Source organism: Haemorhous mexicanus, chromosome 2 (genome assembly GCF_027477595.1).
Source record: "Haemorhous mexicanus isolate bHaeMex1 chromosome 2, bHaeMex1.pri, whole genome shotgun sequence".
Classification (NCBI taxonomy): Eukaryota; Metazoa; Chordata; class Aves; order Passeriformes; family Fringillidae; genus Haemorhous; species Haemorhous mexicanus.
In genome coordinates this window covers 121821468-121837986 of record NC_082342.1, presented here as the reverse complement: position 1 = coordinate 121837986, position 16519 = coordinate 121821468, and the positions used below count along the sequence as shown (strand labels likewise).

Below are 16519 nucleotides of genomic sequence, written 5' to 3'. Positions count from 1 at the left end.
AGGCTGAAGGCCAAGCGCTCAGGGAGCATTGAGGGGCCTGTACTGTGCATACGGAGTTAACTCATGGGGCAATCGCAGGCGGCGTCTCCTCCTTCTCCCGGGCGGCGTCCCACAGGTCGCGCCGGGCGCCGTAGCCTCCCTCCTCACCTCATTGAATGAGTGACATTCTCGCGGGCCAATCGCGCCTCGGACTTCATGATGAATGGCGGCCACTTCGACCAATCGCTAGCGCTCAAAGTGCAGCCTGAGGCTGTGACTGGTTGGAGGGCTAGGGGCGGTGCCTGAGGGCGAGACGGAAGTGAGAGAGTGTCATGGCAACGGCGGGCGCGTCGCGGCGCTCGGGAGTCCCGCGGAGACCCTGAGGGCCGGCCCGGGGCTGTCGGAGCCTCTCGGTGCGGGCCGGGTTCTCTTGGAGCCCCTGAGGGCCGGCCCGGGGCTGTCGGAGCCTCTCGGTGCGGGCCGGGTTCGCTCGGAGCCCCTGAGGGCCGGCCCGGGGCTGTCGGAGCCTCTCGGTGCGGGCCGGGTTCGCTCGGAGCCCCTGAGGGCCGGCCCGGGGGGTGGCGGGGCGGGCACGGGCCCGCCGTGCGGGGGTCTCGGGTGGTCCCTCGGGGATTAGAGCTGCAGTAATGGTGCCATGATTTCCTGCCTCTCTACCCCTGCGTTCCCTTTTCCTTCTTAACTCCAATTTACTGTTTGGTTGTTTGGGTTTTTTTCCTTTCTAAAGGTTCCTGTTCGTTGAGGACGACACGGGAGAGGAGAGGCGGAGTCGGGAGAGGAGACGGGAAAGCCAAGTGGTGATTTTTGGTGAAGTCTCGTATAAGTTTGGCTGTATTCCTGCCCAGGAGTTCCCTGTGTTCCCTGTGCAGTGCCCCGGTGGGAGTTGTGTGGCAAAAAGCCCCTGCACTGCCCCCCAGTCAATCCTGGGTGCTGCAGGGCCTGTTCTGCTGTGCCTGCATCGGCACCTGAAGGGGCTCCAGGAGAGCTGCAGAGGGACTGGGGACATGGCAGGGACAGGAGCCAGGGAATGGCTCCCAGTGCCAGAGGTCAGGGCTGGGTGGGATCTTGGCAATGAGGAATTGTTCCCTGGCAGGGTGGGCAGGGGCTGGGATGGAATTCCCAGAGCAGCTGGGGCTGCCCCTGGATCCCTGGCAGTGCCCAAGGCCAGGCTGGACACTGGGGTTGGAGCAGCCTGGGACAGTGGGAGGTGTCCCTGCCATGGCAGGGGTGGCTCTGGGTGGGCTCTGAGGTCCCTCCCAACCCAAACCAGTCTGGCATTCTGTGATCCTCTGTCCTGAGGATTTTCTCTGTTATGGGCATCTAAACCTGTTGATCTGGTTTAGAGCTTCTGTATCACAAAGACTCAAATTGCCTGCAAACAGTGGCTGTATTTCCTATAGAGTGGTTTAATTTAATTTAATTTAATTTAATTTAATTTAATTTAATTTAGCAGGGCTTTAGTGCCTTGTTTGCCCACAGCCACTGCAGATGTCACAGTTTGGTTGCTGTGTTTTTCAGGTCACTATGAAGGCCCTGTATGCTCAGCAGAATTCTCCTGGAGAGGAAATGACATTTGTGTTCCAGGAAAGGGTGAGTTCCCTTCAGAACTGCTCTGTCCCTCAGGCAGTGGGACAGGAGAGTTAGGCTGGGTGCCACGGGGGACAGAAATCCTGTACAGGCTTGGGGAAGGACTGCTGGGATCCTTGCACACACAGGCAGGGAATGAAGGGAGGGAAGGTGCATTTTGTCATCAGGCAGCACTTCCAAGACCACTGCTCTGCAGTTTTGGTGTCCAGACTTTACAAACAAACTTTGTAGGCATAAAAAATAAACCCTGGGTTCACATTCACTGGCTGAATTTTCTAGTCCCTGAAAAAGTAGAAATAGAGCTTGAGGCATCTGTGAGATTTGGGGTGAGGAAACCAGTTCTTACTGGGGTTGTTCCTTTGACATCATTTGGACCTCATTTGGGACTTGAATGTTGACCTCAGTGGGTTTGTCAGGATTTGTGCCTCAGATAAAGTGAAAAAAAAACCTCAACAGAAAAATCATGTCAGTGGCTGATGAGGTTTAGTGGGGTCTAGTGGTCAGTTTGCAATAATAATATCCAAATATAGTAATGTAATATAGTAATGTAATATAGTAATGTAATATAGAATAGAATAGAATAGAATAGAATAGAATAGAATAGAATAGAATAGAATTAATATAATATAGTAATATGCCAGTTTGCAATAATAGTATAATAATATAATGCTAATGCTAATAATAATAATATTAGTAATAATAATGTACTCAAAATGGTGTTGTAAACCCCTTTTCATTGACAAAACCTTCCTGCTCTCCCCAAGAAACAATCCAAGAAGTGGAGAAGTGCTTTCAGGAGCTGGAGGAGCTCCTGGGGCACATGCAGTGTGTAACAAGGAACTGTAAATCTGTCCTAGGAGAACCTTCCTCCCAGCAGAGCCCACGATGTGAAGGTGCAGGTCAGAGCCTGTGCTCTGAGCTGTGTGGACACAAAGGTATTTGTTTGTGTTGTGTAGGGCTGGGGCTGTCTGTGGTTCCCATGGCCCTTGGCTGGTGGCTGGCACAAGCTCAGGCTGTGCCTTTGCTGCTGGCAGTGGGCACAGGACTTTTTAGGGGTCTCCCCATCAGGGGGATCTTTGGGGAGGGTTTCCACAGGCACAGGACTGGGATCGGCTTCTTGCACAGCTCTGATTAAAAAGCATCTGGAATTTGATTCCTAATTTATGGAGACAGATCAGTTGTCAGTGGTGAGATCTCTTGCAGTAAATCCCTTTTATCTTCATCTGACTCTAAGCCACAGGTTGGCTTGGCTGGTAGTAACTCCCTGCTTTTATTTTTTAATATGTTTCTAAATTTAAACACAGATTTCAGTGCCATGGTTTAATACTGAGGAACGTGTGCACTTCCTTCCCCTGGTTAACATTTTGGTAATGGCCCAAGCTTCCTGTGATGATCCAGCCCTGTAAGATGGTAATAGATTTATAAATGCAGAGCTTTAGCAAGAATGCTGCCAGCTTTGTTTTCATTTAGCTCCTGGCAGAAATCAAACTGAAGAAGGAACTTGTGCCTGTTGGGAGAGAAATTTCAGGAGTTGTGCTGGAAGGTGAGTGGCTGTCAGTGCCCAGGGAGGGAGGGAGGGAGCAGGGATTCCCCTCAGAGCCCAGAACTCTCTTTGGGTAGGGCACTCAGGAGCAAGAGCTCTTGGCTTCCTTGGTGCTCCCAGTGCTGGTACCACTCCCCTGAGGTGGAGAGTCCAGCCTGGCTCTCAGACACCCCCTGTGTGTTCTGCATTGAGCTCCTTGTGCCAGAGTTTGGGAATTCAACATTTGGGCTTGGCATGTGTGCAATCAATAAAATTATATTTTTTCACAAGAAATGTGTATCTTTAGTTTTGTGAGCTAGTGATTAACAGTGCTTCCAAATGCACATCCCATTCCTGCTCTAAATTTTTATCTTCTTCCCTTCTTTTCACCTCTCCATGGTGAGTTGGAAGCAAGGTGACCTTTTTCCAGCCAGATGATGAAGTGGTGGGTAAGTTAATGCCTGTTTGCCTCAACTGACACCAACAGTCAGCTCTTTATAATGAATGACTGAGGTTGGAATAATTGGTAAGGCTAAATTGACCATGTGTTTTCCAAATTAAACTGCTGTCACAGGAATAAACTTATAAATGGGAATTCTGTTCTAAGAATGTTCCCTTAGGATTTGAAATATGATGTTGTATTAGCCACCAAATTGTGAGTGATGCCTTAGGAGAGAGGAGTTATTTCTTAGAGCATTCTGTCCCACATGTTTATGTTTGGATGAAAGGATTAGAGTTCTGGAAGCAGGACAGAGTGGAGAGTGATGGGGGACAGTGTGTGTGGGCACTCTGGCTCTTCCTGCTGATTCCCTCATGGCACAAGAACTGTTCTAGGCACCTCCTAGAGCCTGGCTATTCCCTGCAGCAACCCTGGGGACAGCTCCAGGTGGGCACAAGCACAATTTAATGGGAACTGGGAAAGACTGGACACAGCAGCCAAATTTGCAAGGCAAAGCCCTGTGGTCTAAATGGAGTGGGAGATTTGTGGGGGAGAGGGAAGAAAAGAATGGTTTTCCCTGGAATAGAGGGGGATGGAGCCAGAACCTCCTGTTCAGGAGAGTTCTGTGGCCAGTGAAAGTAAAAAGCTCAGTTATAACCAGGATGGAGGGGCTTTTTCTGCCTACCCTGCTTTTGCTTTCTCTGCCTTCCCTGGTTAGTTTGTTTTTCCTGTACTTCCTCTTTCCTATTCCTGCTTTTTAACACTTCCACATTCCTGTGTGTTCATCCTCTGCTTCCTCCTGTGCCCTTGGTGCTGCCTTTGCAAAGCACAGGGTCAGGAATTGGGGGAGGGGAGGAGAGGGGAGGGGAGGGGAGGGGAGGGGAGGGGAGGGGAGGGGAGGGGAGGGGAGGGGAGGGGAGGGGAGGGGAGGGGAGGGGAGGGGAGGAGAGGAGAGGAGAGGAGAGGAGAGGAGAGGAGAGGAGAGGAGAGGAGAGGAGAGGAGAGGAGAGGAGAGGAGGGGAGAGGAGGGGAGAGGAGGGGAGGGGAGGGGAGGGGAGGGGAGGGGAGGGGAGGGGAGGGGAGGGGAGGGGAGGGGAGGGGAGGGGAGGGGAGGGGAGGGGAGGGGAGGGGAGGGGAGGGGAGGGGAGGGGAGGGGAGGGGAGGGGAGGGGAGGGGAGGGGAGGGGAGGGGAGAGGAGAGGAGAGGAGAGGAGAGGAGAGGAGAGGAGAGGAGAGGAGAGGAGAGGAGAGGAGAGGAGAGGAGAGGAGAGGAGAGGAGAGGAGAGGAGAGGAGAGGAGAGGAGAGGAGAGGAGAGGAGAGGAGAGGAGAGGAGAGGAGAGGAGAGGAGAGGAGAGGAGAGGAGAGGAGAGGAGAGGAGAGGAGAGGAGAGGAGAGGAGAGGAGAGGAGAGGAGAGGAGAGGAGAGGAGAGGAGAGGAGAGGAGAGGAGAGGAGAGGAGAGGAGAGGAGAGGAGAGGAGAGGAGAGGAGAGGGGGGCTGTGGGTGGCTGCTCTGTGCCTCAGATCCCTGCTCTGTGATCCATGGCCTGGAGTGGAAGGGGAACTCTCAGAGTGTGGAATGAGCTCAGACATCACCAGACAAAAATGACACCTGCCAGTACCAGAGAGCACTCTGTGGTGGCCCCATTCTTTCTCCCTCAATCCCAAAATGCTGTAGAAGCATCCCTGGAACTTCCTTGTGCCCGGGGACACCTCGGGCTGGGACCTGGCCAGGATCTCTTACCTGTCCTAAACCTGCCAAGAGGGCACTGAACCCAAACAGGAGCAGGGAATTCCTTTGGGAGAATGCTTTGGTTGGAATGATTGCTTGTGTGAAATTCAAGGCCTGTGTTCCTTCTTTTTCAGGAATTCTGCCCCTGGATTCTGAGGAGTCTGGTGTCTGTGAAGTTATCCTGGTTCATGAGCATTATTTGGGTTTGTAGATTATAAATTTTGCTAATAATAATTTTTGCTGTAGACTTTGTTTTAGCTTGTCTAAAAGGGAGCCCATTACCTTGGAGCTCTGGGCACACTCCTTCCATTCCAACATTCCAAAATTCCAGCTGTCCCACCAAGTCACAGAAGTTTGAACACTCAGTGCTCTCAAGGGCTTTCTCTTTGCTCCTTTCACAGTTCATGATGGCCTAAACCACAAGAACTGACCCTGGATTTTCCTTTTCCTTTTATTTTCCTTCTAACTTCCCATTCTGTTGCTTCATTGTTGTTATACCTTTTCCTAACCTGTCAAAAAAATTTAATGAGGAGAAATTTGCTTTTTTCTTCCCTTTGACTCAGTCCAGGAATATCACCTGGGACCAGACTAACAGATGGGGTGAAACAAGGAGACTGGAAATGGAGACTGGAATTTTCAGGGATGAGGGTCAGGGAAAGCCTAGTATTGAAACAATGTTTTCAATTATTGTGAGCTTCCTGTTTCCCTTTCTGGGCGTAGATTACTTTAATGAGCAGGATACTAAATGTGGGAGTCCCTGTTCTTCTTCCAACAGTTTGTTACCTTGAACAAGCTATTCTTTTGCTCAAAATTTGCTCTTCCCAAAGAAACTGTGGCTGCCCCATCCCTGGAAATATCCAGGGCCAGGTTGGACATTGGGGCTTGGAGCAGCCTGGGACAGTGGAAGGTGTCCCTGCTATGGCAGGAGTGGCAGTAGATGGGCTTTGAGATCCTTCCAACCCAAACCAGATTCTAAAAATCCAAGTTTAGGTTGTGTTATTTCTGTGACTGCCATGAATTCCTGAGTAGTTATGAGGTGGCTCCCTTAAACTTGGTTATATCAAAGTTGAATCCCTAATTTAATTGTGTAAAATATGGCAAAATATCCTCTCCATGGCTTCTCAATATGAGAGGAAACAGGAGTCAGTGGTGGTGACCTGTCTGCAGGTGGAGCCTTCCTGACTCACTGTGACAGCTTTTGCTAAATAAGCCCAGGGATTTTGCAGGGGTTTTTACCATCTCTTTGGTTTGTTTGTTGGTGTGTTTGTTGGTGTGTGTGGTGTTACATTTTAGTTCAATGGTATGCTCTGTCTCACCCCTCGAAAATGTAGGCTTTATTCCAAGCCTGTGATCCTCCCTGATCCTGCAGTATCATGGATCTGTAATCCCAAGGCTTTTTCTGTGCCCACTTTGAATCTCCCTGTTAGGCTGTGTAAGGGAGGAGAGGCTCTCTTAGCTCTTGGCTCTCTCTTGGCCCCTTTTCTCCCGAGGCTCTCCCTCTCCCCCTCCCTTCCCCCCTTCTCCCCCAGGAACCATGCTGCTCCCGGGGCTGGGACCCCCAGTAAACCCTCAGCTAGTGAGCTGTGTGGAGTCTCCCTGCCTGCCTGCTGCTACCAGGGAACACACAGCCTAGGGGCCCCAGGGGCTGTCTGGGGATGCCCCAAAGAGCTGCAGCAGGTGTGTTTGTGTTTGTCCCTCAGCTCACAAGCCACAGAAGGTGTGCTGGGCAGAGGCTGCTGGGACGCTCCGGGACGGGCTCCGCGCCTACACCGCCCTGCACTACCTGGCCCCGGTGTCCCCTGGCTCCAGTGTCCTCGTCCTGGATGGAGCAAGTGTGGGTAGCAGGGCAGGGGGCACACATTCCCCCTGCACACATCCCCCTCAGCACACAGCCCCTGCCCTTCTGGGAGTGCTGGCAGTGCCCTTCCTTTCCTGGCTTTGCAGGAAGGGCTTTCCCGTGGGGGGTCTGACCAGGGATACTGTCCTGCCTGGAGTGGGGGTGCACACAGGGAGGGTGTTCAGGTGTCCTGCAGTGACAGGAGTGGGGGGTGCACACAGGGAGGGTGTTTCTGCAGTGACACAATTTTGCCCTGACTCCTCAGGGATAACTGCCTTATTTTTTAGTCCTCTCCCACCTCTGTTTTTTACCTTTTCTTGGATAGAAATAATTTGATTTGCATCCCTGCGGTTCTTGGTGCTAATGAAGATGTGGGGTCCCCTCAGCCAAGGTTCTGTAATGTAAACGTGGCTGGGGCTTTTTTTTGGAGCTTTTTTCCCTTCAAGCTCTGAGTTCCAGCTGCAGTGAAGGTGGCTGTGGTAATTAAAGTAGAATCTGAGCTGTTTTGTTGATGACAAGAAGCAGTTACTGACCAAAAGTTCATTCAGAGCTTCCCAGTCACTGAAGAGTTGTTTTGGCCTCGGTTAGGACAGAAGCAGATCTCTGAATATTCAATTCTTGGTTCAGCTGTGGGTTTTTTGCAGGAGTAAGTTCATTTCTGGTTATTCTCCTGACTGGCCTTTACAATGTAATTGTTCTTTACATCAAATTCTTGGTGTAAATAAATGAATGAATAAATTAATCCATGACCCTGCTTTTCCCCTCTCAGCCATTTGGTACCATTGCAATTCAGTTGGCCCAGCACAGAGGGGCCAAAGTCATCTCCACTGCCCACAGCCTGGAGGACAAGCAGTACCTGGAGAGGCTCAGGCCTGCTGGGGGTGAGTTTTATCTTCTGTGCTGAAGTTTGGCCTAAAGAATGTCACAAAATATTTTTTTCTGCCAGGTCTAGAGACTTACTTCTGTAAAAATTAAACACAAAGTGATAAATAGTCTAATTAAATGGTTTTCAGGTTTGTTCTGTGCTCCACAGGTGTTTAATTTCTGGTTTAGGTGTATTTAATGGCATTTTAATTCTCCATTTCAGTTGTAATGAGTGGCAGTACCTCCCAGTAGTGCTGAGTGCTGGCTTTTGGCCTAAGTGCTCAGGAAATCTTTCCATGTGATGAAGGGGTTGCTGTGCAAGGAAGGATTGCTGACTCACCACTCCCCCAGTGTGTGCCAGAGCTCACACACCTGACAGCCAGCACTCTGCACCTCTGATTACTCCTGCCAGGGTTTTATCAAGTGTCAGGTGCTGCCACAGCTGGAGCTGGACATGCACAGGCTCTGCATTCTCCTGCTTTCCAAAGGAGCTTGGCCTCTCACACAGCACTTGCATTCTTCCCTGACTTCTTCCCTTTTATACTTCAAGTCTGGGGATCTTTCCCTCTGAAAATAACATGAGAAGATACTCTGTGTAGGAGCTACTGGCATCTTTTCTGATCAAATTTTGGTGGTGTTTTGTGGAGGAAAGTGGAATATTCCTTTATTCTGACAGTTTTAAAATGAAGGATGGCTTGTCAGTCTGGCTGGATTGCAGCAAAAGGTTAAAACTGGTGCCTGCCACTTCCTCCTGCAAATACCAAGTGCTGCAGTGTGATTGCCAGGTGGGTTTTTCAGAGTATGATTTTTGTTGGCATTCACTGGGGTTACAGAACTGGCAAATGCCTTTGGGGGGAGCCTTGTGCAGCCCCATCTGTGTGGCTACAGCTGCAGCCACCACAGCACCCCAGGGCTGCCACTGCAGCACCTGCCAGACTCATTTCCCTGGAGCTTGACAGCAACACTTTTTGTTTTGCAATTTGACCCAAAACCCCCCTATTTTTTCCTGATTTCAGCAGCCTTTTTACTCTATGTTTATGTATCTTCCAGACATCAGAACTGGAAGATTTTTGGGAATGCTGTTGCTGTGCAGAGCCTTGTTGCACCAGCTGTTACAGGGCCAAAGAGGAAATCCTGAAGCCCTAAAACTTCCTTTTGTAACATTTTATGGGTGTATTTTGGTAATTATATGAAAAATTCATGACCTAGGAAAAAATTTAGCAATTTTATTCTCACAGGCCTGAGAACTTTTTACAGCATTTTTAAGTTCTTTGAATGTTAATGTCAAATAGATCCTGAGTTACCCAAGCTCTAATTGGCTTCTTGTGTGTGTGGGTGGAGAATTTTCAGTTTTGTGCTTGTTCAGTGGGTTTTTGGTTAGTTTTTGGCAGTTTTCAGTGAGCAGAAGTTTGTGTTATCATTGTTGAGCATACCAAGCTGCCTCCTGGAATGGCTGGGGGGGAAAAATGATAACTGCAACTTTATTTCAAATAAAGAACTAGAACCTGGCTACAGCATTAAAGAGAGAATCAGTTTGACTGCAAAAGCAAAAAGCTTTTAAAAGTGCTCAGATTTTCTGATTTGTTTGTTCATTAATGTGATTCCAGTGCCTGAAGTAGAAGTTCTGGTAATGTTTCAGGATTTGTATTTAGACCAACAGGATGGGGCTTTTTTTTGTCTTTGGTAATCTCTGGAGTAAAAGTTATCATAGAATGAAGGAGGGGATTTGAACAAATGTTGACATTTTAATGCCTGTGTTTCAGGCTGGAGACAGAATATTCCATAAGCAATGGGATGAGTTTCTGTTAGAGAACCCAAGGAAAAGTATCTGCACATGCCCAGATATTTCCTCTCCTCCCCAGGGCACCTCCTGCTTTTCTGTTTGCTTTGTGAGGATTTATTCTGTGCCACCAGCTCTGAGCTCTTGGGGGATGCCTCTGCTTAGAACCCCCCAGAGCAAACTCTGGGAGAGGCTGTGGGATCCTGGGGTTTCTGTGCCTCCCAGCAGTGGAGGAGGAGAGAAACTGAAGTTTTGCCAGTCAGAAAAATGTTATTTTGGAAGCTGTGCAAGTCACAGCATTTTGTGAGAAATACATAAATGACAAAGGATTAGGGGAAGTTATATTACAGTTTGTTGCTTGGCCTTTTCCCTTTTGGGAAAATTCTTCCCAATGGAAAGAATTTTTTCCAGCATTTTTTAGGAAGGAAGTTGACCAGGATTTTGACAAGTACTGTTTGAACTATTGTACTGAGTTAAGGAACAAAACTGGACATTTTTGCTATATAGAAACCAGAAAATAGTCAAACTGGTGGAACTCTGGCCTTTTCTTTTTGATTGCCAGGCTTTGGGCCTATGAAACCAGAATTATTTTCAAAAAGTGAAATTATTTGCAGAAATAATACCATGTCAAATTGCCCTGGTACGGAAAACATTTTAACTTCTTGACTGAAGGAAACTAAGAAGAAAAAGATGTTATGGGGGTTTATTTGCATAGGGGGAATGTGGCTATCATTAATAGTTAATTATTATCCCATCTTTAGTAAATTTTGACTGTGAAATCTCCAGTGAAATCATTTGACTTCACTGAAAAAAAAAAGAGGAAATGACTTGAAATTTGAATGCATCCTATGATTAGATTGGGGGTTTGAAGGGACAAAAAGAACCAAACCCAAGACATTTATTGATGATTGGTTAATATCCTTAATGACCAGCTCCTTGCATTTCTTCTTCTCTCCCCCTTTCCTCCCCTCCCTGCTGCTGGGATCCCCCTCCAGGAGTCCGCCAGCCTTTGGTGGGTGAGTGCAGGTCTGAACATTTGGTTGATGTTCTTTCAGTTCTCATTTGGCTGTGAAGTCCTTGGCCTGTTTAGTTTCTGAATGTTTGTTCTACCTCATAATGATGAAACAAACCCTGGGGCTGCTCCGTCTCTGTGTTATTGTTGTAACATTAAAAATGCCTTTTACCTGAAAGAGGGCAGGGCTGGAGGGGATCTTGGCAATGAGGAATTGTTCCCTGGCAGGGTGGGCAGGCCCTGGCACAGGGTGCCCAGAGCAGCTGGGGCTGCCCCTGGATCCCTGGCAGTGCCCAAGGCCAGGCTGGACACTGGGGCTGGAGCAGCCTGGCACAGTGGGAGGTGTCCCTGCCATGGCAGGGTGGCACTGGGTGGGCTCTGAGGTCCTTTCCAACTCAAACCAGTCCAGGATTCTCTCATTTCAGATTCTGTGTTTCCTCTTTATATCCAGCCATAGACAGGACATCATAGATACATGACAGGAAAATGTGTTGGTGGCTTTCAGTTCAGCAATACTTCAACAGCAGATGTAAATCCTTCATCTAAACATTTAATTAAAGACCCAGACAGCCAGGACTTGGACCAGAATAGCAAAAAATGAACTTAGAGAATGATTTGCCACATTTTATCCTTTTGGGCCAACACATTCATGAATTAACTCTGCATTCATACTTTTGGTGTTGATTTTGCACTGTGTTGAAAATGAAAAAAGAGACGTGCCAGGTGTTTTGGGTGTAGCTGCAAACCCGTTTGTGGTACCTGCAGAGAGCAGAAACGGTGTGTGCTGCTCAGGATCTGAGCTCTCAGCTTTGAGCACCCAAACTCCCTTTGCACGGATCTGAAGTGGTTTTTGCTGCTGTCCTGCTCTGGCAGCCCGGGTGATCGACGTGTCCCACGGGAAGATTGACGTGGCCGAGAGCTGCCTGGAGGAGACGGGCGGGCTGGGCGTGGACATCGTGCTGGATGCCGGAGGTACCGGAGCGTTCCTGCCCCCTGGCAGTGGCATCCCATTGTCCCCCAGAGCTCCTCTGTCACCCACTGCTGCCTGCCAGCACCTCCCAGGCAGCTGATAACTGGGGCTGAAATAGTCCTCTCTTTGAAACTGGAAATTTAAAATGGCTCTAGAGAGTAGAGTTACTATTACTATTATTATTATTATTATAATATTACTATTTCTTACTATAAATAGTAAGAAATATATGTTGTATATTTGAAATATAACAATATATAAATATTTGATCTATCAATCATATGTGATATATATTATAATGTACTGCTGATATATATTTATATATAATAGAATCTAAATATATAATATTTAGGTATTTAGTATCTAAATGTATAATAGTATCTAAATGTATAATTTATAAATTATGTAGTAGTTTTTAATATATATACTATAATATATATACTATAATATATTGTATTTTATAGTTGTTATGTATGGTGTTTTATACATTATGCATTAAGTTATATATACTATATATTATATATCTTTTATATAATATATACTCTATTATGTATAATATGCTCTATTATGTTATATACTATATAATATAGGCTACATTATAATCTATCTTGTTATTATATAGTATTATGAATATGAATATAAACAAAATATTGCTCTGAATAGTAACTTCAGAGCTATTATAAAATATTATTCTAAGTAAAGTATATAAAATACTCAGGCTATAAGTAAAATAATAAATTCAGAAATTTTCAACCATTTTTAGCTGAAACAATCAAAAACCTTAGAGTTCCACTGAAAGGTGTGGAAATAAATCCATCCTGAATTTTCCACATTTTCTGCTGAGCTCAGAGGAGTTTGTTCTCCCTCGCAGTGAGGCTGTACAGTGCTGAGGATGAAGCAGGTTCCAGATGCCAGCTGCTGCCTCACAAGCACGACATCATCACCCTGCTTGGGGTTGGGGGACGCTGGATAACGACGGAAAGGAACCTGCAGGTAAAGGTGCCCGTGGCAGGGAGGAGTTTGTCCCACAGCAGACAGACATACAGACACATACAGCTGTTGTTTCAGTCTGTCAGTGTCACACTGACACTCTCTTTTGAGAGTGGGCAAGGGGTGTTTTTTGTTTGGTTCAACCACCTCTATAAATTAACCATCTAACCTTTTTTTTTATTAGGGAAAATGTAACTAAATAACATTTTTTTCTTCAATTTGCTTCAGCTGGATCCTCCAGACAGCCATTCCTTGTTCCTTAAGGGAGCCACAGTGTCCTTCCTGAACGAGGAGGTCTGGAACTTGTCCAATGTGCAGCAGGGCAAGTATCTTGATATCCTTTGGTGGTGCTGTGGGATTCTCACTGCTCAAAGGAGTGAAAACACAACTGGGAAATCCCATTGAGAGGTTCTCCTCTGCTCAGTGCTGCAACCCAGCTCAAAGGTGGAGATAATGTACAAGAGACACTCAGGTTTTAAGGTATTTTCTGCATTCCTTTTAAATACATCCCAGACTGGTTTAGTGGGAAGGACCTTAAAGCTCATCCCACCCCAGCCCTGCCATGGCAGGGACACCTCCCACTGTCCCAGGCTGCTCCCAGCCCCAGTGTCCAACCTGGCCTTGAAAATGTCTCTACAAGCTTAATTTTGAAAGCAGTGCTGCAAACACCCATTCTGGGGGGGGAAATGCAGTATTTTTGTTCATTATTGAAGCAATTAATTGAAGATTTGATCCTATATGTTCTTATTTTATGCAAGTGACATTTTGGATTTTTTTTTAGTTGTTGTGCTTTTGGGCATTAAATGCCTCACCTGTAAACTTAATGCACTCATGTTCACTGCAAAAGTGGAAATGGTTTGGCTTCCTAACTTCTCCTTTATTTGCAACGTACAGAAATATTATGTACAGAAAATGTACTGATTTGTTTTGTACATGAAATTGATGGAGGGACAATGTTGGTTGGGAGCAGGAAGAGGAATGTCTCCTACATTTGGGCTGATGCAGCTGGACTGAGCTCCCTGGGCAGGACATTTTCAGCCCTGAAAGGTTTGGGTGCTTTTGGCTTTAGGAACTTGTGTATCTTGTGAAATTCTGGAGCATCTGGCATTAATGTCATCTGAAGAAATCACCGGCTGATCACTTTTTAAAAGAACTTGAGCTTCAAGTATCAGCCTGATTGCCCTTGAAATGAAGGATGAGCCTTGTTGTTTGAGTTTCCTACAAAGACTGAATACAGCCCCATGTGCTGGGCTGTCTTGGCTGGTGGTCATTAACTCACAGACCCCTCACATGGCAGTGTGCTCCAAGAACTTCCAGCCTCTGCTGTGTCCCCAACTCCATTTTGGCTTTTTATCAGGTGCCTGCATGAACAGTCACGACAGCTACCTGGTCCCAAAGTCTGTTCTCTTCATCCTGCATAAAAAATGCCATTGATTAATGATTGATTGGTGCTGTACTAGTGCAGGCTGCACTTGTGTTTCATATTGAAATACTGAAGATTTTCATATTGAAATAATTGAAATATCCCATATTTCATTTCTGCATCCTATTTCAGGAAAGGAGGTTTCTGATATAGAAACAAGTGCAAAAATCTGATCTAAACCCTGGAATTGAGGTTCATTTTTATTTGGCCATGATCTTGCTGAGTTTGTATCAGTACAGGGCTGTGACCAGCACATGTGATTGTAAAGCGATTTCTCTCTAGCTCTGTTGTTCCTTAACAATCCTCTTGGATACCCATCCTGGAAGATATCATGGATAAATTATCAAACGGCGTTTTCAGGTGAGAGATGTGGAGATTATTGTGGGTTTTTAAATTCAGCATTAGAAAACTCTGGCCAGCACTAACACCCCTGAGCAGAGCTTCAGGAAGTTACAGGAAGACTCCCATAATAAGGTGGGAATGGAAGATCCCTTCCCTTAAAGCAGGATAACAAGTGCTGCTGAGCAGAACCTCCCCACCACCCCATTTTCTCCCGGCAAGAAGGATCTCTTTTCATTTATTTTGGCTCCTGTTTGCTCTGGGGCTCTTCCTTCTGTGCACTGGAGCAAAGCCATAAACCTGTTACTTTGTTTGAGGAGGGAGGTTGACACAGTGAAAGTAAAGTCTGTCCTGTGATATTTCTGGTGCTCTGAGGCTGCTCACCAGCACTTTTTACTGTTTCATTTCAGGCCTCAGCTGGATGAACCCATCCCATTGTATGAAGCCAAAGTTTCTATGGAAATAGTTCAGAAGAATCAAGCTAGAAAGAGACAAGTCATCCAGTTCTGATGAGACACAACTTCTGATTTCTCAGCCTGGGGAAGATAAAGAAATGTATTTGTGGAATAAATCAGTGCACACTTGCAGGCAGTGAACAGAATTTAAACATTCTTTGTACCTCAGCTCAAATGGTCTCTGAAGCTTCCATGACTTCAGGGTTTTTAAATTCCCTTGAGCAGAATGTTCCCATCAGCAGTTTCTAAAGAAGCAGCCTTAACATAAAAACTTGTCTGCCCTGCTGCACTTAAAAATGTCAAAAACATCTGCAGGCAAACTCAGTTGCTGTTGGTTTTCAACCCTAAGAAATTAAAGAGGGAAAAAAAGATGTTTTTATTAGTCTTTTTGTCTCCAACCCCTACCAGTAGTTACCTTTATAGTTACCTTTTGCTTTTGACTGCGCTGAGACTGAATGCTACACTTAAAGATCTTAATCCACATTTAAAATTGTTATTCAGTTGAAGGACAGGCAAAACTATCGAGGTTGGCAAGGGTGGCAGATGGGAAGGACGTGGTACTGACAGCAGGAGTTTCCCCCAGCTCTTTCCCTTCCTCTCAGCACTGAGGCAGCAAACCTGGGTCAATCCAGAGTCCCCAAGCTAGTGGAATTGTGCGAGTCAGGTGTTTGAGGCATTTTGTGTAGCTTGTTACCTTTGGTATCTCCCTGTGCTGTGCACGTTCATTTCCCCTCTTTTAACCTCAGCACAGCCCAGAGCTGTCTCTCCAGCATTATCCATGATTGTGGCCTGTCTGAAAGTCAGCAGTGGGGAAGGAACTGCATTTTGCTTTCCTCAAAGTATGTGCCTCCCGACATGCTGTGATTCGAGAGCAAAAATACTTTTTCAGCCACGTTGCTCATTTTCGCTGTGGATCACTCAAACCATGGACATGGCCACTTCAAAGCTGTGCCAAGAGGGGAAAATTGGAGAGAAAACAGATGATCCAGAAGCACACCTGATCTGTCTCCTCTCACTCCCCGCACTTGGAGGAGGTTCTGGATCACTGGTGCAGGGCAAGCCTAGGAAATCAGGGGGAACTCTGATTTTCCTCCTTGTGTGCTGCCATGCAGCCTGGGAAAGGAGAGGGGCTTTTGTGCCCGGCTGAGGCGTGGGAGTCCTCCGGGAGCTCCACACCCATTCTGCAGCCTTGGAGCCAGCTGCTGGGTTTTCCCTGGTGCTGCTCAGTTTTGCTTCAATGTTTCCAAAATAAAGCAGATGAAGAAAGATACTAACAAGTTTAAAAAACCAATCACAAACAGTGACAAAACTGCGGACGAGAGATCTTTTAATAGTATCGTTTTTCTTTTATTAAATCTTTTGTCAGTAAAATTGTTGCTCCCGGCTTTATGACTTTTGAACCACATATATTTTTAATACTTTTCTAGTATTTGTTATGCCTTTTGATCTCCATGTACAACAGACGAGTGCCATCGAGAGTAGTTTTCTCTCCCTAACAGCCTCAAGCACTCGTTTCTTCCTCCCAGAGAGGCTGAAGCCCGTGTGGTTCGTGTCCCATCGCACAGCCCGGGCCCC

At 46.7% G+C, this 16519-nt stretch overlaps 1 protein-coding gene across 8 annotated transcripts; it reads left to right on the top strand.

The window, feature by feature from the left end:
- Positions 1-253: 253 nt before the first annotated feature.
- Positions 254-16315, top strand: CRYZL1 (crystallin zeta like 1). 8 transcript variants are annotated; one of them, XM_059840193.1, is made up of 15 exons: positions 254-392; positions 725-804; positions 1516-1587; positions 2442-2519; positions 3055-3127; positions 3511-3555; positions 5409-5477; positions 6975-7108; positions 7881-7992; positions 10751-10771; positions 11641-11739; positions 12609-12730; positions 12956-13061; positions 14465-14510; positions 14900-16315. In XM_059840193.1, exons 3-15 carry the CDS (start codon positions 1522-1524, stop codon positions 14997-14999), a joined length of 1071 nt encoding a protein of 356 aa, XP_059696176.1. In that variant the 5' UTR covers positions 254-392; positions 725-804; positions 1516-1521; the 3' UTR covers positions 15000-16315. The 8 variants fall into 8 exon arrangements, with proteins under 8 accessions (XP_059696176.1, XP_059696172.1, XP_059696178.1 ...); XM_059840189.1 differs by having other exon boundaries at positions 725-816; XM_059840195.1 differs by having other exon boundaries at positions 311-452.
- The last annotated feature ends 204 nt before the right edge of the window (positions 16316-16519 follow it).

What these genes read in the sequence shown, in the direction of transcription:
- CRYZL1 (XM_059840193.1), top strand. Translation starts at nt 1,522, where the DNA reads ATGAAGGCCCTGTATGCTCAGCAGAATTCTCCTGGAGAGGAAATGACA. An exon ending in TTCAGGAGTTGTGCTGGAAG is followed by an intron (nt 3,128 to 3,510) that starts GTGAGTGGCTGT and finishes CTCCATGGTGAG; the next exon opens with TTGGAAGCAAGGTGACCTTT. An exon ending in CATCGTGCTGGATGCCGGAG is followed by an intron (nt 11,740 to 12,608) that starts GTACCGGAGCGT and finishes TCTCCCTCGCAG; the next exon opens with TGAGGCTGTACAGTGCTGAG.